This window comes from Cygnus olor, chromosome 1, assembly GCF_009769625.2.
Source record: "Cygnus olor isolate bCygOlo1 chromosome 1, bCygOlo1.pri.v2, whole genome shotgun sequence".
In the NCBI taxonomy this organism is placed as follows: Eukaryota; Metazoa; Chordata; class Aves; order Anseriformes; family Anatidae; genus Cygnus; species Cygnus olor.
The window spans coordinates 189960488-189988193 of NC_049169.1; the positions used below are offsets into that span (position 1 = coordinate 189960488).

General features: G+C 45.3%; 1 protein-coding gene across 2 annotated transcripts; it reads right to left on the minus strand.

Moving 5' to 3' along the window:
- Positions 1–311: 311 nt before the first annotated feature.
- On the minus strand, positions 312–27706 carry FGF9 (fibroblast growth factor 9). 2 transcript variants are annotated; one of them, XM_040544001.1, is made up of 4 exons: positions 27391–27706; positions 26570–26855; positions 20117–20220; positions 312–2012 (listed from the first exon to the last, which is right to left on the minus strand). In XM_040544001.1, the coding sequence occupies exons 2-4, from the start codon at positions 26844–26846 to the stop codon at positions 1767–1769; spliced, it is 627 nt and encodes a 208-aa protein (XP_040399935.1). In that variant the 5' UTR covers positions 26847–26855; positions 27391–27706; the 3' UTR covers positions 312–1766. The 2 variants fall into 2 exon arrangements, with proteins under 2 accessions (XP_040399935.1, XP_040399934.1); XM_040544000.1 differs by having other exon boundaries at positions 27241–27706.

The window sequence follows — 27706 nt, forward strand, 5'->3', positions numbered from 1 at the left end:
GCTCATTTTAATGGCACCAAGTTCAAACCCTAAGGGATGCAACAGCTACAAAATGTTTTTATCATATGGGTATTACATGATTTTTCTCTCTTTTTTTTTTCTCCTTCAGGATACTGGGGGAAAAATGACTTTCTATGTGTTAATTCCCAAATAGTAATTGCTCATCGACTTTTTTGTGTGCTTAACATAAAATGCTACAGTTCCTTCAATATTACATACTGTCATCTCACTTACAGTTCATGAATATTTGAACATACTTCAGGAAGAAGGAAAAAAAAAAAAAAAAAAACAAGTCTAATACTTTCCCCCCATTGTCGTTATTGATAGAGATTTATTAGTTTCATTTTGCAAGTTTTACTTCAGGAAGGGTGCTAATATCATGTATTATGACAGTCACACTGAAAGCAATTTTCCATAAAAGATGTTACAATGACCCCTATGGAACTTGTATAATTTCATAGTAGATAGTCAAGTGCACAAATAAACATGTTTACAAGAGTGATCCTGTTAGCCTGGTTCTTGCTCTCTGAAACCTTTATGTGCTATTTGTGGAATCTTAAAATTAGTACAATTGTTGATATTACTTATGTTGTTTCTGGCATTCTGCTTTAGGAAGGAAAAAAAAAAAAAAAAGCATATTTATCATTTAGCTTTGGTATAATCTGCAATAGGTTTTAACAAGTAGAATATATTCCAACCCCTATATTTTCCACAGCCGTGAAGTTTACAATGATGTAATAAGTCACTTTATCAGAGAGGAAATATTACAGACACAGAAAAAAAGTTGAAGACCCAGTTTTCTTTTTAATCCTCTGGGGGTAAGCTATGAAACAAGCAGTCAGAAGAGTGAATACTCAGTGTCATGAGTGGTGTGCATACTTTTACAATAATACAGGCACAAAAGAGATTGTCGCCTTTAGTACATGAGGGTCACTAGAATTTATTATTATTACCTTTTTATTGTTTTTTTTTTTCTTTTTATCCATGCACCTTTATATTTACTTGCATGAATTTACCACAGGTTCATAGTGGCCTTTGCCGTTTTAATGCTTACAGAGCCTAAAGCTTCCAAAATGCCTATCTGGCCTGTACATATTTCATTAAAAATAAACTCTATATAATAAATAAATATATAAAATAAATAAAATGTTGCCTTTGGAATTTCTATAAATAAATTTAACTTTTTATTTTTTATTTTTTTTTTTACTAAGAGGTCTTTGCTTTAAACTCAGCGGGGTGAGACCCAGCGAGCGATTAACTGAAAAGTCTCTTGTCTAAGTAAGACTGCACCCTCCATGCCTTTTGTAAATGCAGCGTACACTTGAGCAGGCCACCAGCCAAAAATCCCGATGAATCAAAGTATGGCAGCTATGCTGATATATGACGAAGTACAACTGATCAAAAATTTAAAAGCGTGTCCATTCCCCAGCATGCATCAGGCCGTTCTCCTCCTCCCTCGGCTCCCCTCTCTCTCACTCCCATTCACGCTCTCGCGTCCTCTCGCGCTCGCTCTCACTCACTCTCTCGCGCTCCCCCTCTCGTACTAAATCAAGCGAGTGGGCATAGGCTCTCCTCCAGGAGGACAAACCTTTAAGTGCAGAACAAAATCAGCATGTTCCATCCAAGCCTCCATCATACATTATGCATGCGACAAAGTTTGGCAACAGTGGAGCTGATGTGATGACACAGCTAATCAATAAGAACCCACCGCATGAAACCTTTATAGTGGTTACTTTTTAAGGGCTCAAGTGAAGGAATTGTCTTTGTCAACTTTGGCTTAAAATATCCTTATATAGTTCAGGTACTTTCTCAGGGTCCACTGGTCTAGGTAAAAAATGTGTAAATTTTTGATGCCGTTTAGTCCTAGTCCCTTCTCTTGGAGTCCCATCTTTATTTAACGCAACGTAGTATCGTCTTCCAGTGTCCACATGTTTATATAGATTTGATGAATATGTGTTATACCAGTTTTCTTCAAACTGCTCTCTGAATACACACTCCTGGGTTAATTTTTCCTATGAAAAGAAAAGAAAAAGTGGTGAGGAGCCAGCCACAAAAATAATCTATTTTTAAAAGAATTGCTAATTTCACTGCTGAAAATCAATACCTCAATGCTCACTTCACGGAACAAACCCTTGCAATATTCCCAATTTTAACTAAATAAAGCCATATTCCTGGGTATTTCATAAAGCATTCACAAGGGTGAATAACTGTACATGAAGCAAAAATGATTCTCCAAAAGCTTTGTTGTCAAAATCAAGACAGCACTAACAAACATGAAAGCAGGTGTTTTAATTTCTGATCATTTCCAAGCAACTCACAAGACATTACTGGACTTGTATAAGTAATTGCTTGAATCATGAGTGCAAGCACTTGAACAGACATTACAAAAGGGAACCGTCGCTGTTTTGCAGGGCGGTAACAACATTTAGGGTCTTAAAATCTTTATATCCTTTCGTTACAAGGAGTACTTAATGCATCTCATTCATTACAAATGATAGATTTTAATACCCATGATTTGGTTTATTATTTGTACTGCAGAACCACAACCCACAAGAGCCTCAAACAGGTGCTGAGATGATCAAGTCAGGTGAGAAAAAGCCCTCCGGGCTTTACGAGGGTTGTCATTGTGTGTGTCCTCTCCTACAGAAGACACCCACTGAAGGTATCAACCATTTCATCAGCTCCCCTGCCATGGACTCCCGTTCCTTCCAGTTCACCCCCTCACTGAGCCTGCACATACAGCTTTTTGGTCTAAATGGACAGGGTTGGCTTAAAAAGCAGCCTCCTGATAACCTGATTCATTTTGAATTAATTGGGCAATGCTCACACGAGTGACTGAGCAGGAAGACTGGGGGAAAAAAGTGTTAGCCTCTAGCATGGGAAAGCTGATGGAAAGCTGGGAAGAATAAGCCTGTGAATAGTCTTATCAGCTGGCACAAAAAATATACTGATAATTTAATATTTTTACGTAACTAGCATTGTCACTCAAATAGCACTCATATCTACCAAATCCAGCTTCCAGTTGAGGATCATCTCCTCATTAATACAAAACTCCACACCATGCAGAATTCTCTGCATGTGTTTTTACAGAAATTAAAACAGTCTTTTTAGGTAGATACACAAAGAAGGGAAAACAGAGATCAAGGCCCAGGTGCAGCAAAGCTTTTATGGCAGCTACACCCACAACCTGAGCACAACCAAGGAGCCACAGCTCTAACTCCAGTTCCTCTGAGGAAACCACCATCCATGGCTTAATCCAGGAGCTTCACAAAACCTACCATCACCTAATCTTGCAACTCAATCTGGAGCTGAAAGTATTTTGGGGATCACCTCTGCAGCTCAGGACTCACAGCTCTCAAACTTTTCCCAAAGCAACGTGCTTTGGCAAAGAGGTTTTCTGCTCCTTCAAGACCTGCTCAGAAATGCTTTCTCCTTGACGGTGCCAAGACACCTTGGCTTTCACTGCATGCCCTGTGGTTTTTTTCCACTGGTGTGGAGTGGGTCCAGTGGGAGGAACACCCACCAATTCGTGAGAGCCCCTGGCACCGAAGCACCACGTCTTCGGGGTGAAAAACCACCTTGCTGGCTGCAAGGCAAGCATGATGCTCCCCGGGAGGGGTCTGCACCCCACCAGGGCTGGGGTCTGGGGTCCTGCTTGGGCCCCTACATACCTCGTAGGATTCATCCAGGAACTGTTCCACATGGGGAGAGCAAACAGCCAGAGCTCCCCCTACTAACTGGGGACTGGGCTGCAAAGCCAGGGTCCTCCTCAATGCCTAAATGTTTGGGATTGGGGTATGTTTTGTTTTGTTTTGTTTTTTTCTGAATTTAAGCTGTGACAACTCAGATAGGCTAGAAAGGCAGCAAGTAAGCAGTTCCTGACTCTCTCTGATGGGTGTTGGGAACCTCATCACCCCTCAGGAAGGAGACATTGCCTCCAGGGCTGGGTGCGGGGACATTGAACACTTGCATATTCACTACGGCAGCAGCTCTGTGTGGATCCAGGTGGCTGTGGCAGAAGAGAAGATGGCAGCCCCATCCCTCCCAGCATCTCCACCTGTTCCACCACCAGATGTCCCTCCCTGCAGGCTCAGCTGAGCAGAGTGCACCAAAATGTGAGCAGGTCCACAGAGCTGCTGCATACAATCATTTATGTCATTTTCTGACTACGACACTTTTACTGTGCAAGGTAGAGAGGTTGTGGAGTCTCTGTCCTTGGAGATTTTCAACCATGGTCCTGGGGAAGCTGCTGTAGGCATCCCTGCTTGAGCAGGGGCTGGACCAGATGGCTTCCAGAGGTGCCTTCCAACCTCACCCCTCTGTGGTTCTGCAAAGTAGCTCAAACCCAGTAACACCCCATGCTGTTTATAGAAGGAAAAGAAAAACATATCTGTTTACATTAATTCCTCATCTGTGGGCCAAATCCTGCAATCAGCTATTGATAATTGCCTCTGTATGCTTTGACAGCTAGAAACAGCAGCAGTAAAGCATGCCAGCAGACATCTGCAGCAGCTGAAAGTTAGGCACATTGCAGTAGCCCCTTGCACAGCCTCAAAGTATTAAAAAAATATTCAGCTGCTATAAAGATCATCTTTAAGTACAGCTCTCATTAATATTTTATTTTGCATGAGGTTTAAAATCACTTTGTTTGCTTTAATGCAAAAGCAGATGCTAAGAGATGTTATATGCTGGGTCTAAAGGTCCACCGGGGAAAGAGAAACTAATTCAAATTGTTTTCCTGCTCTCAGAAGGCAATAGGATCACATGACAAGCACTGCAGAAGCGCTCTCTACTAAAAATAGCAACATTTTGGGAGGATATTTCAGTCCTGTCTTGAATTCATTAATTATTCACTTCATCTGCATTTTTTTTAGCATCATCATAAATTTCTATCTTTGCACGAACAGTACTTCCCCGTGCCCTAAAGGAGAAATTTTAAAATAGCCTGTCTTTATCTGGCAGGTTTGATCAATTATGACAGTGCTGTGGTGCACCTAGCTGGCAGACCTTGAATAAGGGCTTGCACTGTACTGCATGCTGGCTGAGTTCAATGGATTTCAAGCTCACAAGCTAAATCTTTATTTTACAAGTTCATCCTGTTTTTACTTTTCATCCTCTTATAGCTAGATCTCTTTGGGCCTTTATTAAAATCCTAAGAAATTCAGGTATAGACAGTAGGGAAATACCTCGATATGAACCTCAGAGGTCAATCAGGACGCAGGTTCAGATTTGTAGGTACACTAACAGTCACACTTTCAAAGAAGTGAAATAATTTCATTGGAAATTCTTTAAACTGTTCCCTTTTGGGACACCTAGAAATGCTGGTTGTAGCAAAAGACCACTGAAACAAATCTATGCCAATGGCTTTGGATCAGGCCCCAGAAATAATTTGGGGAATAAAATCCCAGCATATCCTTCATTCCCATACCCTGGGAGATCCTTACAATAATGGTTTATCTAGTAGCAAGAAGAGACAGCATCTGAAAGGCACTAGCACACTCACCTGTACTACCACAACATGACTTAACACCCTTTTACGCTCATGCGTTGAACACACGTGCATTTTATTCAAGCCAGAAATTAGGATAATATTGGGGTGAGGCTTGTCCATCCTGCCAACACACACCTTCTTGCCTCACCAGCTCAGGATGGGAAACCTGCTGAAAGCCTCCTCTGCCGGCACAGGGAGGAGATGGTGCTTGCTGACTGCAAGGGGTTGCATTTCCCCTTCTGGCTGTGACTTTTACAAAGTCCCTACAGACACAGTCGAAAAGTAAGACTTACACCTTGAATTTAGCAGTTTTCTATACTTCTAGAATCAACTGATTCTCTATCGTTTTTCCAGTGCCAATATTTCGTTGCACCACGCTTGATGCCACCAGACGTTTCTGTCGAAGGCTGACACAAATACCAAACATACCCAAGTGGAACAGTAGTGGAAAGTAACCTGCATTCCTGTGGAAGGGGAGGCTGCCTGCCCTGAGCAAATCATTCAATCCAGGGACCAAATAAGGAGGTGACCTCAAAATTATATAAATCAGATGTTGCACCACATAGCACATGTTTTCAATGAGGACTCTTTATAGAGTACTCCACCATAAAGTGATCGATCCCCATTTTACTACACTTACACACTCTACCTGTGTTTTTACGCTTTTATTTAACTCAAAATGTTTGAATAATTGAACTGTTCAGATGCACAAATCAGAAGGACAAACAAACCAAGGTGGATTTAATTCAGAAGTCTGATAACATCTGGTCAGTGCAAGTAAGCCCAGAAACCCTTTCCGTTCCTTTAATCTCCAGCAGCTAACTATGGAGCAAAATAATTATATTATCCTATTTGCAAGTAGACCCTTAAAGAGTGAGATAGCAAATTAATAAAGTAGAGAGTTACAGCCACCACAATGGAGGCTTTGCCAATGTATTTAAAATAGATACCCCTGTGAAACAGCTAACTGGAAATAACTGGAAATAGGAAAAACACTGCCAAGAGGATGGTTTCATTACTTTAAAGGGTGGTAAGACATTAGTGCTGCTTCGTAAATGAAAGCACAGAACAGAGTCCCGTATTAAACTCATCAATATTATTTTCTTTAAAAAATAACCTTGCAGGGCTAAAACTAATTTATTTTGTAACTTGACAAAAGGAAACCTCTCCTGACCATCATGCCTATTACCACAGCAAAGAGGTTTCATGTTTAGCCAAGTACTCTATGCCACATATAGTTTTACCTTATGCAAACAACTACACTGATTCAATATAGACACTTCACAAGAAAATGCCTAGTCCAGAATACCAAACAACTATTAAAGAGAAGCGTATCTGATGCAGTCAGCACTTCCGACATATCTACTGCATATTATCACTGTGTTAATCCACCCTGTCTTAATAAAATCACATTTCAACATATTGTCTCCTAAATAAGTTCATGCAAATCCCTTATTATGGCTATATGACATTAATAAAAACTGCATATGTGGTGAGAAGAAGCAAGCAAAAAAATCCCCTGTTGCCTCTGAAGTGGTTTTCTTTGCTCCTCTGCCTACAAACACATGCATTTTACATATGGTTGGCCCTTCCCACGCCATAATGCAAACAGCCTCTAGAACACGCTATCTTCAGCTAATAATTAACACTCATCCAGAGCGGTCATAAATAAAGGTGCAGTTTAGCATTTGGCCAATGCTTTGTCTGATCTCCCGTGCTAAGCTGAGAAGTCTCTGGCTGCAAGGACAATCTCCCGCCACAATCAGAAGCCAAATCCCAGTGTCTAGGCAGTGCTGCTTTTCCTCCTAAATTAGCAGAGAGCACTGCAAGGCAAGCACTGCATAGTGAACACCTGACCTAGAGACTGTCACAGAGCTTTCTCTGAATGGTTTCTTTTAGCAGTATTTTTCATAATGCTGTTTATTTAATAATTTGACAGAATATGGAAAAAAAAAATGTCTGCAAAAAGGACTAGTTGACTTTTTTATGCTTTTGCATCAATGCTTCTCCATGAGCCCTTAAAGAGATGGCAGGAAACCCTGTAGGGCCATAAGAGAGACCTAGCAAACAGCCAGGCATCCATGCTGCCATTCTCATGCAATTCATATTCCACAGCAATTTTACAAGACAAGAGAAGTCAGGCAAGGCGGTCATGGCAAAACCACAGTTGGGCAATTGCATTTTCCCTTCCTGAGGTCACCTTGTACTTTGGCATAGATGGAGTGTTCCTCAGCTTCTCCTCCCAAATTTTTAATTCATTCGTATAAGGTTTTTATTATACATACAACCCCACTTAAAAAAAAAAAAAAAAAACTTGAATACTGCTACCATGAAGCAGTTGTGAGAGTGCTTAAAGAGCAATATCTTTCATACAGAAAGTTTGTAAGACCTGGCAGAACCTGGTCCCCTTCGAAGTCGTATTATAAAAAGCAGCAACACAGACACAGAAACCGTGGTGCTTTCATATCCTGATGGAGGCAACAGAAAAGCAGAGCTTCCTGAACAAAGCAGGCAGGCTTCAGCATCAATAATGAAATCTCAGGAGATGTCAGTGCAGCAGGGACTTCATCACTTCTCCCTTTTTCCCTTTTTCCCCTTCTCCCACTCCCATGTCTTCCGCACCATCACAGACCTCCCCTGGACGGAGCAGACAGGGATCCAGCACTACGTTATCCCAGCACGCCAGGGAGCCCTTTTGCCATGAGCTGCAAGAGCCAGAGATGCCAATTAGGCCCCCGTCCATTTTCACCACTGCCAAATCCGCAGCTCTTGGTTCTAGGGATAGCTGCTCCTTGGAGGTTTTACGTTTGCAGCAGCTGTCAGGCTTCACGCATGCCCTCCCCGGACACGGAGCCATTAGAGGAAGAGCAGCCCCGCAGTGCCAGAGCTCGCATCTGCCTGCACAGGCTGCCTACCAGCAGCCACACTCCTGTCTGCAAAGATTTGCTTTAAATCTGCCCAGCCAAGCGAACTGGAGGAAGCCTTGTTGCCACCTCAACACCTGGGGTCTGCTACCCCTTCTGCGGGAGGTCAGGACAAAATGTCAGGGAAAGGCCTGAGGCCCCACTCGCTGTCACAGCACCTCTCCTCCGAGAGCAGGAGAGCTTCCCTCTCCACACTGAAACAGCACAACCTCAGGAAGAAGTCAACTTCTCACAACCCAGCAAACAAGCAGGTGTGTTCCCCTCCCTCCCCGCCAGCAGGACTGGACCCATACCGTGCCATTTACTATTCACACTTCTGACCTCTATTTTATTTTTGGTTCCCCTGGCACAATCAAGAACTGCAGTCATCAATGTTATCTAAGCATCTAATTCATCACGCTTGGCTGAACCCTTCCAAGAATCAGAAAGCAAGGTGGTATGCAATCTGATACAGGGCCTGAGCCAATTTTTAAAGACGACAGCAGAAAAGTTCCCATCAGCTTAAATGGAACTTGGATCAGGCTTACAATGATAAAAAGACAGCAAATATGTTAAGACACTAAAAGAGCCATTTCAGGCACGTTCAGATTTACTGAAAGCTGTAACCTGACCCAGCCCAGCTCCCCACTCCACAAATTCTCTTCTATCATAAGACAACATGTATGTCAGCCCAGATCTGCTCTCCTGCAGCTAGACGCACACCCTTTAGCCTGTGCAACTGAAATACTAGTCAAGCTTTTCACTGAGTAGAGATTTTAAATAAATCATGCTTTGTAGAACTAAGATGAAGCACAACATCAAAGGGCATCATCAGTATATTTTTTTTCCTTTGCAGTTCTGGAAGCACAGAACACCCGGTTAAGGAGAGAGAGCCCTCCTTGAGCAGAAAGTGCATGACTTCTGTAGGAGCAGCTGAACTCACACCCTGAAAGACATTACAGCATGGGTGATAGAAGTACTTGATCTGCCTGAGCCTTTACACTCAGCAAGAACCCCCCAAAACCTGATTTACCCATCATTAGAGAAGCACCTGATCTCTCAGCTCCAAGGTGTCATCATAAAAGCAGAACACTCAAGGCCCTTCAAGAAAAACTTTGCCTGGGGGACCAAATAATTTTAATGCATAGGCCGTGATAAAAATTCATCCCATTAAAGTACCTCATGTTTTATTCTTTCAGCAAGACAATTTGGTGAAGGACTGATGAACAAAAGCCTGTCCCCAGATTTTGTTATTGTTTTTATATAAAGCTATCAGCTAGGGGATAGTTCGGAGGACAGAGACATTCACTGACCACAGTGTCATTCTGGAAGGGGGGTTGATCTGGATGCACTTTAAATGTCATCAAACCAACAAAGCATCCCAGGCTATTGCATTTTGGAAAGATCCTGTCCTCCTCTCTGAAGTGCCATGCATCACTGGGGTCTTGGAAAACAATAAATTTGCCAACGAGGCTTTAAAAGCTGCAGTGCTTTGGTGTGCGGCACTGCAGAGGGCTGCTACTCTGAGACTTCACCCAGTGGATTTAATTGCATATTCAGTTGAAGTTGTTTTAAAATGAGGCCTTTTAATATCCCGCCTTTTCTGGACACAAGGGAAGGCCAGCCTTTCAAAGAGCAGCTGCTGAAGAAAGCATGTCATATTTGCCCTTTTACACAGCAGTTCTCATAAGCTTTCTCTCCAAAGATGCCTCTTTGGATGCTTCTCCCATTCCCTTTCCCAGAGGCAATCCCACCATAAAGTCAAGGGTCCAGATACACAATTTTTAGTATTTCACTTTCTGAGTAGGGAAAAAAAAAAAAAAATTTCCCAGAGATTTCCACATATCTTTGGTGCTGTTATGGCCTGATTTAGGTTGCCAGTGACACAGCTGACCTGGCCTTCAGCAAACGCTTAGGCAAGTCAAGTGGCTCTTCGGCCACCTGCCCTGCTCCCCCACACACACACACACATCAGTGAAACCTGTCTTTTAATAGGTCAGCCTTAAGCCATGCAGTTAATTTCAGCTTTGATGAAAGAAGTTGTCAATATGCCTGAAAACAAAATAGATATATAGTACCAACTTCAAGAGAATTGGTGAATAAAGAGGTCAAAGACCACACAGTTGGTCTACAGGGTACCAGCACATGGACCTTCCAAAGAATTCAGTTTTTAAAGTGTGATGGAAAAAAGAAAAAAAAAACTCATGATTTTGTTTAAAGCTCACAATATTGTTTTCCCATATCTGTATATTCTAAACCGACCCAAAGGATTTTCCTCAAATCTCCCCAACTAAGCTCCCTGTTCTGAATCCAGATTATACACTAGACGCTGTCCTAATGAAGGCATCAGCAGGCCAGAAATCTGCCTAGGTATTCAAGGGCTATAAATGTTTATATGTTAAAAGACTATCTTTAGATTGCAGAGTTACTGGTAGGAACCCTGTCTAGATCTAGGTTTTTAAAATGATGAATACAGTAGGGCTCTTATCTTGATTGGGGTCTACTGACATAACCATAAAATTAATAGGTGGTTTTACAGGAACCAGTCCAATCCTGCTTCCATTAAAGTCAGTGTCATTTCAACCGTAATAGAATCAAGTCAAAATTTCTCCTGAGTCACAATTACAGTGCCTTCATAATTGTGTTGAAGTGTAAAGTTGAGCAGATGAAAGATGCCCAGCCTGGGCCAGACCTCAGAAGCATGTGGCATCCACAACAGAAGCCAAGTTTTTTCCTCGGCAGCGGTCATGGAGCATGGATTTAAAATCTCATTTTTCGATCAAAAGTAACAGCAGAAGTCTGCCATTACAAAAGGAATGAAAAAGAAGCCGAAGGGCTTTATAAAATGAAAAAAAAAAAAAAAAAAAAAAAAAAAAAGGATTTACACTGTAACAAGCTTTATTTCTTAGCCTTTCTGAATGCGACACAAATGAACTTCATTGCTGCACATCGCCAGATCAGCCCAAGCACATTCAAACTGCAAAGCCAATCCCAACCTAGACAAAATCCCTAATGAAGTCCCTGCAGGGCAAACATTTTCTACTCTGCCTTTGAAAATGATGAATGGTGAAGTGGAAAAGAGTGCCACGTTCACATCCCACTGGCTCCTGAGTCAGAAACAGAGCACATCAGATCTTTATCTGATGCAGCGAATAATCCCCAAGCACATCTCAGCATGTCACTGCTGATGATGCTCTTTTAGTGTGTCACTTCAACATGCTATTCTCAGATCACCTCAATGCACAGAACCTTTTCACACTCCCGTATCGCTAACAAGGCTGGCTCCAAAAATGTTCAGGGCGACAGTAACTGTGGAGCTATACAACTGCAGAGAAGCAAATCTGAAGAAATTCAAGCTGAACAAGCCCAGTGCTTGCTGGCTGGGTAGGATTCAGGTTTATGGTGTTGTTCTTCCACTCTAAGACTGTCCAGTGTTGACAGCATGGCACCCAAACCCTCTTCAACCCAGCACTGCAGCCAATTCCCCCCCAGCAACCTGCCCAAACAGGCAACAAGCCAGTTCAGGGAGCTAAAACAGCAGAGAAGCAACCCTGCAAAAAAGGCAAGCCTTCCTCTGTGGCTGTAGGTCCCTGAATTATTCTCCTGACAAGTCTGGCTAGCGCTGATATTGAGCAAGGAGGGACGCAGAACTGTTTAGGGGAGGCAGGGAACCAGGGCTGCCCTTCCTGGAAGTGGCTTTCTGCAGCCTGGTGGTGGATCACCTTGGTTGTCTCCTCAAGCAGCACCTCTAATCTCCCATTTCTTAAGAATACAAAATTCTATACATCTTTAATTAGGGGAAAGCAAATCATTAAAGTAAGGTTCAAGTAAGATCATTAAATTGAGGTTCAAGATCTTTCTTTATCAAAGCTTAGCTATACATATAAATAGTGTCCAACAAATTCTATTTATTTATATATAAATATGCCAGAGATATTCTAACACTCTCCTGCCCCAGGCATGTAGTGATAATCCAAGTCCAGCATGGAACTACGGAGACCAAGGTAAGGAGATCACTGAAGGTTTTCTCTCTCACAAAACTAACCTCAGACCTGGCAAGCACCTGCTATGAAGTCGTCTGAGGAAAATCAAAGACCAGAGGAAAAGTGTAACACCTATCCCACAGGGCACTATTAGAAGGTGTCCCTCTCTGGTGACAGGTGTTAGAATCTGTAAAAGTCTGATTTAAAAAACAGACTCCATTCTTACTCTAATAAAACCACAGTAGCTGCAGTTTCACACACAGCTTTCCCAGATTCCCTGTGCTAAGTGTACAGATTCACCTATCGTTTTTTTCCTACACCAGTACTCACATTTCAAAAGACCTCTCTTCCCATGGGGTCCTTCACACCTTGCTATCATTTTACTGGCTGGGTTGCAGTTTCTGCTTTCATCCCTAATGCTGGTACCTCTGAGGGTCACCATTTAACAGTACCCAGCATTTGGCAAGCCTGCCCATCCAAATTCAGGGATGCTATCTGTAAAGGTGAAGGAGAGGAGGTTGTAGACAAATTTTCGTACGTAATTCAAGTTTCAGGGCTTTCCTCAGACCTACAACACCAATGAAGAAAGCATCCACAGAAACAAGCCTGTTTCCTACTGTACAGTGTATGGAGAAAGCAGCTGAGGCTTCCCCTCCCACCTCCCAGCAAACGTTCTTTGCTAGCTCAAAGTCTCACTTCCTCCTGACCTGAAACTCCCTCATTATCCAGCCTAGGCTTTTCTTATGACCCATTCAAACCAATTCATCCTTGTCCTTTATTTCAAGGACTTTTTTCTCTCTTTGGCATGAAACCTCAACTTATTTACAGAGACCAAGAGTGTATCCTCTCAGTTTTCATTCTGCAGGCTAAATAAGCCAAGATCTTTAGACTCTACCACTTAATAGCATTTTCATCCCCCTTATCACCCCCTTTTGCACCTGTTCCAATTTCAATTCATCTTCTTTAACACAAGTGACCAAAAGCCCTCTTTGCATTTAGACCAGTTGTTACCAGAAGCACTGACAGCTCTCCCTGAGCCCCAAGTGTGCGAGATCACGTTTTGTGCACTTCAGGTCACAGAGTCCCTTCCATGAGGCAGATTTCTGGGCTGAAAATACAGCCCGACTTTGCAACATCTGCAAATTTCAATAACATACAACTACTTTTTTATGACAAGATGTTTAATGTCCCTAATAAAAACAGGGCATAAAACCAGCCCAAGGACCAACCCATAAAAACTCCAGTAATAGCTTCACTCCAGCCTAATACCTTTCAACACTCCCCACTGCTGTCTTCTCTTCAGTTCTTTCGTCATCTGTCACACAAGTCTACCACTAACACCCATTTAACCCACTGTAGCAAATACTCTCTTCTGCTGGGTCATAACTTAACACAGCCCTGCAGATTAGAGCAACCATATTTCCTACTTATAGAAGAAGAAATTCCAATGGAAAAAAAATAAAAATAAAAATAAAAATAAAAATAAAAATAAAAATAAAAATAAAAATAAAAATAAAAATAAAAATAAAAATAAAAATAAGGTAACTTGCCTGAAACTATTTATCCAACTTCAGTAGACCCATCTCACAGGCCCTCCTCTCTTCTTTCATTCAGTTGTGTCCTCCCGTGCCCTGGGCAAAACCTAGGCCAAACTGAGAGCCCTGCAGCTTCCTAGGTCCTGCCCCAGCCAAACACAAACCAGGCAGCCAGAGGTTCACATACACTCAAGGCTGGTAGACACCTGCATTGCCCCTGAAATAAGCAACCCTCCCCTGGTCAGCTTTGCTCCCACCTTTGTACAAGGTCTTATGGCCATAAGAATGGCTCTGCAGAACTTCTGACAAGTTTTGAGTTTCCTTCCCATCCAGGCCCATAAGCACCTTTATGAACCCATCCTCTTCAAATCTCAAAGTCTGCTCCCTCAGATCACGTATAGACCTGCTTCTTACAACTCTCCTGCTTAAACACAAGTCACTGTTGCTGGTAACCAACACCACCAGCTATCTCATCACGGGCTGCTACGTCTTTCTGAGCAGTTCTGCTCATGCCAAAAGCCAAAGCTCTCCCCACAGTTCGGCTGTCCCAGAAGCTGCCCTCTGCCTCCGACATCCGCATCATGCAGCAGAAGGCACTTTATTTTACACACAAGCAGAAGGGTGTTTAAGAGACTATTGGAGCAATTATCCCTGCTGGGCTTTGTCTACTCTTAACCTGGAAGTCTGCACCTTCACTCGGGGAACCTACATTTCATTCTCCCTCCCAGGCTCACTTCAGGCCCAGGTGCCTGCATGCACACTGAAGGGCAGATAATCCAGGTTATAAAAAGAATAAATAAATAAATCGGAAGCCTATGGAATCCCTTTAGATGAGAGGTGTTTAACATTAACAGGAAAGTGTGAATGACTCTGCAAAGTAATTTTATTATCTATCTTATTCTTAGATACCTGCACTGACCATGTATGGCTGCTCCCAACATGCACCTGCAACCTGTTTACTTCTTTGTGTTGTTTCCGTGCACCTTGCCCTGTCATTTGAAGGGCTGAACAATTCCCTTCCCTTGTTTGCATGGGAACATAAAAGGTATTTTTAGAGTGCAGCAACACCTACACAAAGTCATTTTCAGTAAACTACAAAAATGTGTCCCTTTTTCCTCAAAAGCTTCTGCTCACCCGTCTCTGTAGCTGCAGAGTCCTTCCAGCTCTGTAGGGACCCAAACAAGGGCACGAAGCCCTGCAGGTGCAGCTGCTGGGACAATAAAGAGGCGTATCGTCACCTCTCTGCACACTTACTAGGAAAACATGTTTCTTCAAGGGCAGCGCTCTCTCTCCCCTCCTCCACCTTCTGCCTAATAGTTTTAGGAGCAAAAGGCAGGTTCAGTGTCCTGAAAACATCAGGACAAACAAGATTTCAGTTCTGAAGGACAGCAATGTGTTACCCTGATATAAGCAACCCTAAGTCTCACTGTACCACATGCACCCTCTAAGTCTGAATCTCAGAGGTGAGGAGCCTTGCTCCCCAGCCCCAAATGTGGGCTCCTCAGCTCTCTCCCAGTTGCTCCATGGGCAGTTGAAGTCTCTCTCTACCCTCCCCTCTCCTTCCAAGTACTCCCAGCCGTCTTCAACAACCTCACCTCCTTCTTCCATTCTTCCTCCTCCCCACTGTGCAGCTGCCCTACTTGTAGGTGCTCCAGATCTTCCCATTCCCACTTTTCCTCTGGACCATCCAGCCTGTGCTGCCTCTTGTCACGTTCCAAGGACACAAGGAGCAATGGAGACACCAGTATTTGTGGAGAAGAGGAGAGGGGCAGCTCTGTGACCATGGGGAACTGGTGGAGCAGGGATGCCAGCAGTGAGATGCAGCACAGTTCTCCACTGCAGGAGACCCCAGGAGATCTCTCTCCTAGGGTATCTGGGGTATCTGGGTTGAGGGCGTCCCATGCTCCTGCCATGCGAGGACAGTGTGGGGTGAGAATGATGGGCACCCCATGCCATGGGTGCTCATCACTGCCTGCCATGGGGGCACCAACTCCCAAGGGCAGAGGTATGGGGCAGCGTGAGCTTGGGGACAGCCAATGAAGACATGAACATCATGGGTCTGAGCAGAAAAATCTTCCCCACAGGGCACCAAGGAGCACAGCTACCACACATTTGTTGACACTCTTGCCAGAGGTGTTGGCTAGACCCGTTTGGCACTTGGGAAGGAAAAAGGTCTTCATGTCTTGTGTTAACACACTTCGGATCCTATCTGGAGTTTGGATTTTTCCTCCTCTCCAATGAGGAACATGGAAGCCGTTGTGAAACATGATGAGTCATGGCTGCAGGCTGCAAGGGGAAGGCAAGGTAAATGGAGAGCAGGAAAAGAGCTAGACAGAGAAGGGAAAGCTGCAGTCACTAATCAGTTCCAAGTCACCACTACCTAGCCACCACCGGCTTCCTCGTACCACACACAAGTACCTTCAGCTTTGCCTAACTCAGTCCATGGGGTAGGGAGGACCTTGGGAACAGGCACCCCATGTGCATGGTCCTGAGAGCAGCACAACAGTCGATGAACTTTTTGAAACAGAAGATGCAAGAGAACTGCCCCCTGTAAAGGTGGCAAGTTGGGAAGAGCATTTGTTAGGTAGCTAATTCAGATTTACGGGGAAAGCAGCATTTTCAGAAAGACAAGAGCATCATGTCTGGATCAAGATATGCTGAAGCTGCCTTTACTGTTGCCTTTCATGAAAATTGGCAGCAATCACCCATCCTGGCTGCTCTGCTTCACCATATGTCCCATCTCCAGCGGCACCACAAATATGCTGGGAAAAATCCTCTTGTGCCAAATGTTTCAAATACATATATAGAAGGACATGTCTTTCAGGGAACTAATTTGATTCGCACCTGATATATATATATTTCTTTTTTTAAAAAGAAATCTGAATATAAATTTGATACCGTCACAGACACCAGGCACCTATTCCAGCACTGCCAAGTGCTGTGGTGCTGAATGCCTGCAGAAACACACCTGTGTAGATCCACAATGCTGAAGTAGAGCAGGACCAGGAATTTCTTACGTTGCTATTCAGATGTGAGAGTGAAACAGTTTTCCCACTTTACAGAACACATTCACAGCCTCACAACTGTACTTGCTCCATGGCAAAGCTGATGCTATTTGTGCCCTTTTGTGAAGATACCAAGAGAAAGGCACCCACCGCCCAGCACAGGCAGTGCATGGGGAACTTGCTGGTGCTAGAGAGCAGTCCAACTTGGGTGACCCCCCTCTGTAATTCGGGTGAAAACTTTGAACCTCAGTCTGTCACATATCAGATGCTCATTTCAGCAGAACTGATCTCTACCACTGGAAAGCAAGTCCTGTCTTGGATGTTACTTTCTTCTGGCTCAAACTGTAGCATTTATTCCCACCAGAGAACTTCATTTTCAGTTAATTGCCCTTTTTTTTTCACCAAAACCAAAAGCAAAATGCTGTCACTTAAAAATGCCCAGCCATTTCTACACGAAAAACTGCTCAGAGGCCTGCTTATCTCAGTGTTTCTACCAGAGCTGACAGTTGCTGAAATATAGGCACTAGGATTGCTAGTGTTGACAAGGCTTTAAAGCATCATCACACTGAGTAGCCATTAGAGGTTATATTTCATTGGAAGTAATGTAATTCAATTACCATCACTCTTCAGCATGTGCCATCTCTGGAGGCTGACAATGAGCCATATCATCCATCAGATTTTAACCTGAACTTTGCATTCTGGCCCTATAGATTGCCAGTTCTCCTTTATAAATGGCTTCATATTTTTAGCCTCATTTATTAGGGAAAAGAGGTTATCCAATTACACTGTCCATCCGTCTGCCTGCCTGTCAGTCCTTCCTCAGCTTTTCAACCAGTTTCAATTAAGAGGCAAAGATCTTCAAGAAAATTAAGTCCCTATCAGTTTTGCAACTAATCAAGGATCGGGTAAAGAAGAGAAATCATTTGCACGTCCCACCTGGGAGTGGTGAGCTATGCAATCTGTTCAAACCAACCATCCAGTGGTCATGGACAGCTGACACCATCTCTTTCTAAGTGCAAGACACACAAAAGGCTTGAGAATTTGTGTTACTGCAGGGAGAAAAGATAAGGGAGACTCATGTTTGGGACTGTGAGACACAAACACTTTGGAAAGCAGGCTCCACAAACACTGCTGTTCATGGAACAACTATTTCATTAACACAACAAGCTTAGTAATTTACAAAGAATTTCTTGTGCATGTTCCTTAAGGGGAAAAAAAAAAAAAAAAAGTTTTGAGTAATTCACTCCAGCAGTCAAACATACTGCAAACACGATATATAAATTACACTGAAAAGCAATGTAATGTTTGCTTTCCAAAGTCTATGCATTTAAACCCTATCAATAACCTGAGTCATTTCCAAATTTCCTTCTTTTTCTGGACATCTGAAGTGTAGAGTAACTTAACTGATTCACTGACTAAGTTTATCTGTTTAAATAATTACTCTTATTGGTGATTTTCAACATTACTGGTTCCTACTACTCTTGCTCTTTTGCCTTTTTGCTGCCTGCCTGAACCATGCAAGTACTCATGACGTGGCTACCTCTTTATGCCATCGATAAGCTGCACAGGACCCATGATTTATGCCAACTTATCCACTCTTCCCAAGCAATTTGTTTACATCTGCCTTTGCATCCATTCCTTTTCTTTCTTTCCCTCCACGCTTGCAACCTTTTCCTCTCCCATATTGTCATTTATTCCAAATCCTTTTCCTTTCACTTTTTCCACGCACTGGTTCCCACCATGCCTGCATCTCCCCTTTCCCTCCTCATCCACACGTTCTCCATCCCAGCCTACCCCTTCATTCTACCACCTCTTCTTCTGCCTCCCACATACACTTTCATGATATGGACTGGCTTCCCCCTCTAACTTACTCTTTGCTCAGAAGATAGTCACCTTCCATCTCTCACACAAGGTTTTACCAGAAAGGGATCAGTCAACCTGGATACTTTTGTGAAAACACTTCTGCTGGACCTTCCTGGTCTTCCTCACACTCCTCTACGCATTGTACATCGAGAAGCTGGACTCTCACTCCTGTTTCCATCCATCTGCCCATCACCATCTGCTCACCTCATGTTCCTCCTGCTCTCACCATTGTCCCAATCAGTTCCTCCTTTTCCCAGTTACCATTACTCCCCTGTGCAAAAGGGGTCTTCAGCTACACCCAAGGCCACACAATTAGTTCAACTCCTTTCTGAGTGTCTCTCCGTGCAATGTTTATGCTATCAGGCCCTGCCCAATGGCCGTTTGACCATCCTCTCCTTGATGCCTCTGAAGAACCCCTGTGCATACACAGCCTCCTTGCATTTCACACATTTGCCTTCCCTCCAGACCTACCACCCTCTTCCCCTGATATGACTGCTCCTCTGCTCCTTGTCAGTTGTGGAGGTTGATGCTTGACTGCTAGAATGGTTGCCTTCCACTCTTTGAGGAGTTACATACTCAACTTCAGTTGCCTCCTGCCTGTGATCTACCCCACATGTGAGCCCCTGTGTACACCAGACATCCGAATTGCTCCAAGGAACAGACATTTCACACATACGCACATGTGTGCACACACAAACTCCTCTGCAGCAAAACAGCCCATGCTGCCAAGGACGATCACCCATTAGCTCCAGGTAGGCTGAGTGGCCATTCTAACTCCAAGAAAAAAGAAGTTGTACTCCTTCCCAAGCCAGTTACTCATTCCTGCTGCCACCCTGCAGGGAGCACCAGCTGACCTTTCAGGACAAGACCACCAAGCCTCTTCCTTCATTCCTTTACTCTTTATAACTTTTACCCACTCTTATTTCTCATTTTCTCATCCACACATGCCACCCTTTGCCTGCCCCTCGACTTGTTTTTGTCAATTCCTAGCATGATCTCTGCCTACACACAAAAAGCAACCACTTTGTCTCGTTTAAGGCTCGACTGAAACAACAGTTTTGCAAATTCTACAGTACATCCTTCAGTCTGCAGTGGCCAGCAGTCTCCACTGTTCATACCTACATTGTCATCAGCCCACATTATCACGCCTTCCAGATTTTGTCACCTTTTCCTCTCCCTTACTTGCACACCACCTGCAGAGTCCGGTTTCTCATTAGACTGCAAGATATCTCAAGCAGAAGCTGTGCTTGTACACTACAGAGCCTTGCAGGAGCGACCAAGTATTTTTACCACAAAACATAAGGATTTAAACTGCCCAGCATAACCGAGGACTTACCGAGCCGTAGAGTTCCCCTTTCTCATTCATTCCAAGGTAGAGTCCACTGTCTACTCCTCGAATGCTGACCAAGCCCACTGCTATACTGATAAACTCCAGTATACCTAGAAAATACAGGAAAAAGCAAACGGTGTAGATGTTGTTTGCACTGGAAGATCTTTCCCAGATGTGACTGATCCCTGAGTGGCAAGCTGCTGGTGTCAGAGGTGTGCTTTCCATTTTCAGAGTTGTTTGGAGGAAGATGAGGAACAAATGAACACACCTTAAAATACGATCCTTGAATGGTTAAGTTCTTTAAGTCTCTGCTAGAGTGATGCACTGCAGATAGCATTAAGGTATCAAATTAAAGATTATTCTCAATCTTTCTCACCGTTTCTAAACAAACCTGAAGCTCAGCCATATTGCACTTGTCAGTCTTCCAATTTGCACAACACTCATGCATTCAAAGAGAAAAAAAAAAGTCAAGTTTTCAGATAGTCAAAATTACCATTATTAAAGAACCTATGAAATCTGTCTTGCAAAGTAAAATAAAAAAAAAAAAAAAAAAAACACTTGAACCAGTATTGTGAGATGAAAATAAAGTTACACATGGCACCAAAATATCTACTTCCAGGCATCAACGAATCAAGAATACGGGAAAAGATTTACTCACATTGTCATCTTCCAGAGGCTTGAGAAATGGAAATCTGAAATACAGTTCAGAGGCTCACACTGATTTGTCTAGATATTAAGCATCCACTATGGTATTTTTTTACTTATCTCAAAATTGAAAATTAAAATATTCTAGAGCTAAGTGACAGCATATAATTGATTACATCTTCCTGTACACACAATAGCAAGCTTGCCACAGATTGGAATATTTTGCAGAGAAGCACTCCTGCAAAGCTCCCAGGTTCAGCATCCCTGTGCACAGTGGAGTGAGCACCAACTCAAACACCAGCTCCTCTGCTTCTGAGGTCTGGGGTTTTGTTGGCAGCCTTCCCTGAAAGCTGCTTGCCTCCTCGGTGAGGATGCTACCAGCCAAACCTCACAAAAAGCTAGATTTCTTGTGGAACACGTGGAAATTGCTTCCAATTCTGGAGTTTTCATGTAGAGATCTCGCAGGAGTTATCCAGCAATGTTCAGAAGCACACTGCTGCACAATGCTACTTTCTGAGCCACAAAAAAAGGCACAAAGTAGCACTTTCCATATATTTTGTGAATTTTCATGTCTAACCACACCACGTAACTATTTTAAAAGCTTATTGGGAATTGTATTTGCATGAAACAATAAAATAACAGTATAGTACGTGTTGAGTCTCATGTGGCCAATAAAAAAGCACTTTCATGGATTTTTTGAACAATTAATTTGGCATCTCCCACAAAATAGTTGGGCACTAATCAATAACAGGCTTGGATCACATAAATCTAACAAAGCACAAGTTGAAGCCAATAGGGAAAATTTATAGCCAAGCTAATGTAAAGATGAAATGTATTCCCTGTAAGGGACTATTGATCATTACCTTATATATTATTCAGTACTACAAACACCATAGTCTTATTGTTTTGATAACCCTGTTTTAAGGCCTGGGCATCTTAAATTATTCTCTACATATGCACTAATCCTAAAATACGGGGAGGAAATATCTAGTAATTATGGATTTTTTTGAAGTAATAAAAAGTGGCAGTGTGCTGTTTATCTGGTATGTGTAGTATCTCAGATACAATCGATCCATTGAAACAATTTAATCATTCCCATTATATGCGGACATGCAATACATCCAGATTTCTTACTAAGGCTTTTTCTGTAAAGCTTTTACCAAACTATCGTATTACTTGATACATATTACCAAGCAATTTTAACTGAAGTTAAGTCTTATGTGAAGTGTGTATTATACCACACTGCAGCTAAGTCAGTGAGTCTGGCATCTTTCACATCAATATCAATGTAGACTTTAATTGCTGTCCTTGTTTCAAATATTCGTGTGCATGCTGTCAAAAGAACAAAAAAAGCACTGTCACATCCCATTGTAAGTGCACAAGACAAATTTAAGGTCCTTGGCAAAAAGCATCCACACATTCGAGATCAGAATAGGGACTTGTTCATTTAAAATATTCAGCAGCCTATTCACAGCAAGTTTTACATGCCATGCTGTTAAGTCTTCAAGAGAATATCTGGGGACAACCATGCAGTCATACAAAAGTTTTGACAGTTTAAGGATTGCATGATTTGGCCCAACACTCCTGTGAATCTTTTCGCTTTATTGTTTCTGTAATGCACCAACAGTCCATAGGATCTGAACCAGATATTAAAATAGATATTCCTTTCAAAATGAGGCTGGACCAAATGAAAATCAGGACAGACCCAACCTTTAAAAGCTAGGTCCCTATTTATAGCTAAAAATGTGGGAGAGAAGAGAAAGAGAGAGGAAATACATCTCTGTACATGGATCCTGAGTATTGTCTTGTCAGGCACTGGACATTTTCTTTAATGAAACCACTTCAAGGCAAAGACTCGCTCCTCCACAAAGAGGTTAGGAAGAAAGTTTGGGGGAAAATTAATCCTTGCATATCCCCATCAGCCTCTTCTGCTGCATGTCCCAACTCAGGACCCGGATGGACACCAGCGGGACACCACCCTCTGACCGTGTAGGGCCGGTCCTGCCACGGGTCACTTACAACACATGAAATTGTCACTTTTGTCCCGTTGAGCTCTGGCGTCGCACAGAGCTATAGGATGCATTTGCCTGGGCTCTAAGCAATGAGCATCTTCCCAACAATGGACCTTTGTGGTTTGTTCCGCCCTTTGCACATTTTTGTCTCTTGCTATATATAGGCCCTTTTTGTGCTGCCGGATTGAAGTGGCGTAGCTTCCACTTAGCATCCCAAGCCCCATCTACGACAAGGAGTATGGCAAGCAAGGACCTCTGCCAGCCTCTGCAGGGTTCCCAGAGGCAGCAGCGAGGTGCCCAGTGCGGGGAAGGGAGGCCGCAGAGGCAAGGCCACGCTGCCCTCTGTTCAGTGAAGTGCAAATGGGGCCAGGGTGATACCGAGAGGAGCTGGGAGCGGAGTGGGGTCTTCCCTGCCCCTCCCCCAGACCCTAATTTGGGTGCTCATCTGGAGCAGAGCCCCCCAGCTGCGATGCTTCCCCCTGTCACAGCTGTCACCAGTGCCACACAGGATGCCCATGGGGAGGCCGGGCCATAGACGGACACTGTTCCCCAGGGGCAGCAGGGCCCTGCTTCACGTTTAGGCTGTCACAGGGAGCCCCCAACCCCAGTGCACCCCCTTTTAGGGGGCACCACAGCCTCTCCTTACTGCTGCCACCACACCCCCTCCACTGGGACTAGGCCAGAGACTGGGTGAGGGGTGCTTCTCCCCCACCCCAAAAAAAACTGCCCCCCTACAACCTGCCCCCCATTTCTCCCAAGGGCCCAAGAGCTTTGTAGGGGTTTGGGGGGCAGAAGCAGCCTGTCCTCCCGCATCCAGCAGTGGACTGGGGGTCAACTGAAGAGTACTGAAGCCCCCCCCAGAGCCATGCAGGGCAATGGGGTAAGCAGGAGGGCAGGCGGCTGCTCAGCTCCTGCAGCTGATGAACGCAGCGGGTCCTTACAGCAGCAGGTCCCGGGGAGCGGAGGTCACCTGCTGACGAGCTCTTTTTTTTTTTTTCCCTGCATGCTCCTATTTTTTTTTTAATGCTGTGCATGCAGTACTTGTGCTGACGCACAGAGGCACGCCTCTCCGCTGTTACAGAGTTCCTGAATTTACAATGACTCCACTGTGTGGCAAATGCCCTAGACGAAAGGAGACTGCATCAAAATAAATAAATAAATAAATAGAAACGTCTTTTGTCACCTAGCAGAGATAAGGCTTTGATCACCTACGACCGCGTTCCCGGCGGGGTGACACCGAGCTGTGCTCCCCCGGGGAGCTTTTCCCTCCGAGATGGACATCTTGCTGCTGCTGCAGGAATTGCGAAATGCCAGGGCTCCCAGAGCCGGGCGAGTATAGACACACAATATGGCTCGGTTTATTGTATGCAATCGGCACGCATCCAACATAGCATCACAAAAGAATTACTCTTATCTGATGTCTCTCCAGAGGTGTGTGCGTGTGTGTGTGCGGGGAGGGGGATTCCCACCGGGCAGAGCCCCGAGCAGAGTTTCCTTGCAGCCCCCCCCGGGCTTCTCTTTGTCCTCCTTATTTTCCCGGAGGAAAACTTCCCTCTGCCTTGTTCCCCCCCCCCCTCCGCAGGTTTCCCCTCGCAAGCTCGGAGGCGACCAAGCTGGCTCCCTCTCCCCCGGGCAGCTCCCGCGTTGGGATGCAGGAGCTTCCCAGGGGAATCGCAAGGCTTTGCCATCACCGAATCCCAAATAGCAGCTGCTAGCCGGTGACCTCCCGACAAACACAACGCTACAAAAAGCCCTCCCCGATCCCGAAGAAGCCCCGGATCCCAGTCGCATCCCACGGCTTTGGCGAGCATCCCCCTGGGCGAGGAGTTAGCGCCGGGGTGCTCCCTTGGGGGGGGGGGGGGGGGGGCAAAGGGATTGGGGCAAAAAAAATCTATTTAAAGCCCAAGCGCTGCAGGGCCGGGGGAGCTGCCCCTCGGCATCCTCAGCTCCCTACAACTGCGGCTGGCGAACCATTTTTAACCACGGACGCCTCGAATAACGCGGTCACCGCGGAGGGGGGCAGCAGCTGGCGGCCTCCTCCCGAGGGCGGGGGGGACAGGGGACGGCGGCGGGGCCCCGGGGGTGCCGGCCCCAAGCAGCCCCCGCTGCCGGTGCTCGCCGCCCTACACCTGCTGCCGACAGCCCCCCCACACCCCCGGACCCCCCCGCAGCAGCCCCCGGAGCCCCCCTCCCCGAGCCTGCTCCGCGCCCGCAGCGAGCAGGGGGAAACCTGTGTCTGCGGCTATTCGCAGCGTCTCAAAAAATAAATTAAAAAAATAATAATAAAATAAATCAAATCATAAAGCCTTGATGCCGAATTGCTCCGGTCCCCGCGCTACGCCTCCGCCTTTCCCTTCCGCCCGGCACTTTCCGCACTTTCTGTGCCCTCCGATCCCCCCAGCACGCCCGGGAGAGGGAGGCAGAGCCTGGAGCCGGCCTGAGGGTGGCAGGGAGATGGGGATGGAGGACGAACCTGCCACCATGCGAGCCCCAGCCCTCTCCTCTCCTCTCCTCTCCTCTCCTCTCCTCTCCTCTCCTCTCCTCTCCTCTCCTCTCCTCTCCTCTCCTCTCCTCTCCTCTCCTCTCCTCTCCTCTCCTCTCCTCTCCTCTCCCCTTCCCTGCCTTTCCCTTCCCCCCCCCCCCCCCCCCCCGCCACTTCCCTTCTGCGCCCTTTCGCGATCATCCCCTGCAACACCGGCATTATCTAAACAGCTTCACCGTGCAATAAAATACGGTTTAGATATGGTTCAACATCTGGCATTAAAACGCGAAGGGGAAAAAAAAAATGAAAATAAAAATAAAAAGCACCACGGGACTTTGTTTTTACGACCGAGTGTAAGCGCTGTCAGGTTGCTTCGCTCCCAAGTTAACTCCTTCCAACAGCTGGGAGCGCGGCTTAGCTAACCTGGTGCAGTCGCCTCACCCCTCCTTTAAACCCCAAAAGAATCGGCTCCTCCGGGCTGCTTTAGGTAACTTGCAAGCTGCCGGGGCTGGGGGAGTCCCCCCGGACTCGCGTGTGCGTGGCCGCGGGTGCGTGCCCGTGTGGTCCCAAGCACCCAGGCTGCGGGAACGAAATGGCACGGAGCCGTGAGCCCTCCAGCCCCGGCTGCTGAGTCACAAATAGAAAAGCCATCCTGCCCGGTCCCCGGCGGCTCGCAGCGGGCAGGGAGCGTTTTGCGGTGGGGCTGCGAGCCCCGAGGCCGGCCGGGGGCTGCCCGCCGCCGGGGGCTGCTCTCAGGGAGCCCGGCGGGGGCCGGATCTGCCACCGGGGCAGGTGGTGATGGGGAGAGAAACCGAAAGGAAAGCCCTCGTTCATTTGCGTACAGGGCGACAGCCACTCCCTTCAGGAAACTCGGGGCGTTTGAAATCGTCGTGGTTAATGATTAAAAACCCCTTTAAACTCGCCAAATCCAAGCGTTCCGTAGAAAATTTCTGCTGGCTCCTAAGCAAAAAAAAAAAAAAAAAAAAAAAAAAAATCCCCCACACACCACCACCGCCGGCACCGCCACAGCCACCACCCCCCTCCCGGCCCCGAAGGGGACCCCGGAGCCCCCCGACCACCGCTACCGAGCACCCGGCGACTTTGGCGAGGGCTCCTGCTCCGCTGCGGCGGTGCCGCCTGGCTACGGCCCCGGCCCCGGCCCCGGCCCCATCCATTTTTTCCCCTCGGCTGCTCAGACCCCGTCGCAAACCCCCTCTCCTCCCGCTTGACACCCCCTTCCCCCCCCCGCCGTCCCCCCGCCCGGAGTTGGAGCACATTATTTCATCACATGACCCCTAAAGGGTTAAGGATAATACCTACCAAATCTGCTGTGGTCTTGCCTGGTTCCCTGGATAGTACCATTGGGGAAGATTTCTAAATGAAATCCAGTCCTGCAGTATAGCTGCCTCCGCCTGAGGATCCCCTTTAAATGGTCCAAGTCCGTGACCGCAGGCCCCCTGGGTAGCCCACCTGCCTCAGACTGACCCAGGTGGTCACTTAACAAAACCGGACTATCCACCGGCAAAACGGGCACATTCCCAAAGGGTACTGCATCCTGCACACCGAAATAGTTCCCAACTTCACCTAAGGGAGCCATCAGAAGATTCTGCTTTTAGAGAATAAGAATAAACAATAATGATGGTGCCAAACCCAGGAGATATAAGATTAGGTATATTCCACTCCTCTCCCCTCCCTAGCGCAGTTACAGAGAAAATGTTCTTTCTTCAATCCATTAAATGCATAAATAAAAGTAATATTCTGTTTTGACTGGTACAGGTTCAAGGTCAAACCAGTTAGTCTAAGAAACCACCACTTTATACTCACACACTGACATATTTATAAACATATAGATGTGTATATCTATATAAATGCATATATCCCCAGCTCTTAGCAAGCAATAAGGTCTTCAGCCCATCCAACTGTAATAAAGAAAAAAATCCGTAGTTTCTCCATTTGGTTTAAGATAAGAATGACCATAGCAACTTAAATACCTAGGCGTTATAGGGATTTTTTTTTTAAGATGCACAGGCTACGTCAGGATTTATGGATTCTGACTCCAGAAAGGCATGCGCTGTTTTTACTCTATAACAGACTGCATACATCAGCATGAATCCTGCAAAGGGGGAGGGGGGAAATCTCACGTTGTTGGCTGAGATAAATCCAAAAAAAAAAAAAAAATGGAAAGGAAAAAAAGGCAAAAGGCACAAAAAAATTAAAAAATAAAACTTTTGACGTCCAAATCTATTATCCAGAATTCTCAGGAGGCTCAGCAGATGTCCACTGGTTTAGGGTTATTGCCGATCCACAAGCAAAGCAGCAACATACAAGTGCTTGTGCCTTTCTTGGCTGGCTCGAAACAGGTGTTGCTTCTGCAGGGCTCCCTGTGAAATGTTGTACTCCAGCACTGAGCTGCAGCTCTTGACTGTGGATCTCCATCCAGCACGCAGAGTGGCGCAG

Bases quoted from the DNA above. Each gene is read 5' to 3' on its own strand.
- FGF9 (XM_040544001.1), bottom strand. From the start codon at position 26,846: ATGGCTCCCTTAGGTGAAGTTGGGAACTATTTCGGTGTGCAGGATGCA. The intron at 20,221-26,569 runs GTAGGTATTATC...TGTATTTTCTAG, and splicing joins GCAAGACCACAGCAGATTTG to GTATACTGGAGTTTATCAGT. The intron at 2,013-20,116 runs GTAAGTCCTCGG...TTCTTTTCATAG, and splicing joins AAGGGGAACTCTACGGCTCG to GAAAAATTAACCCAGGAGTG.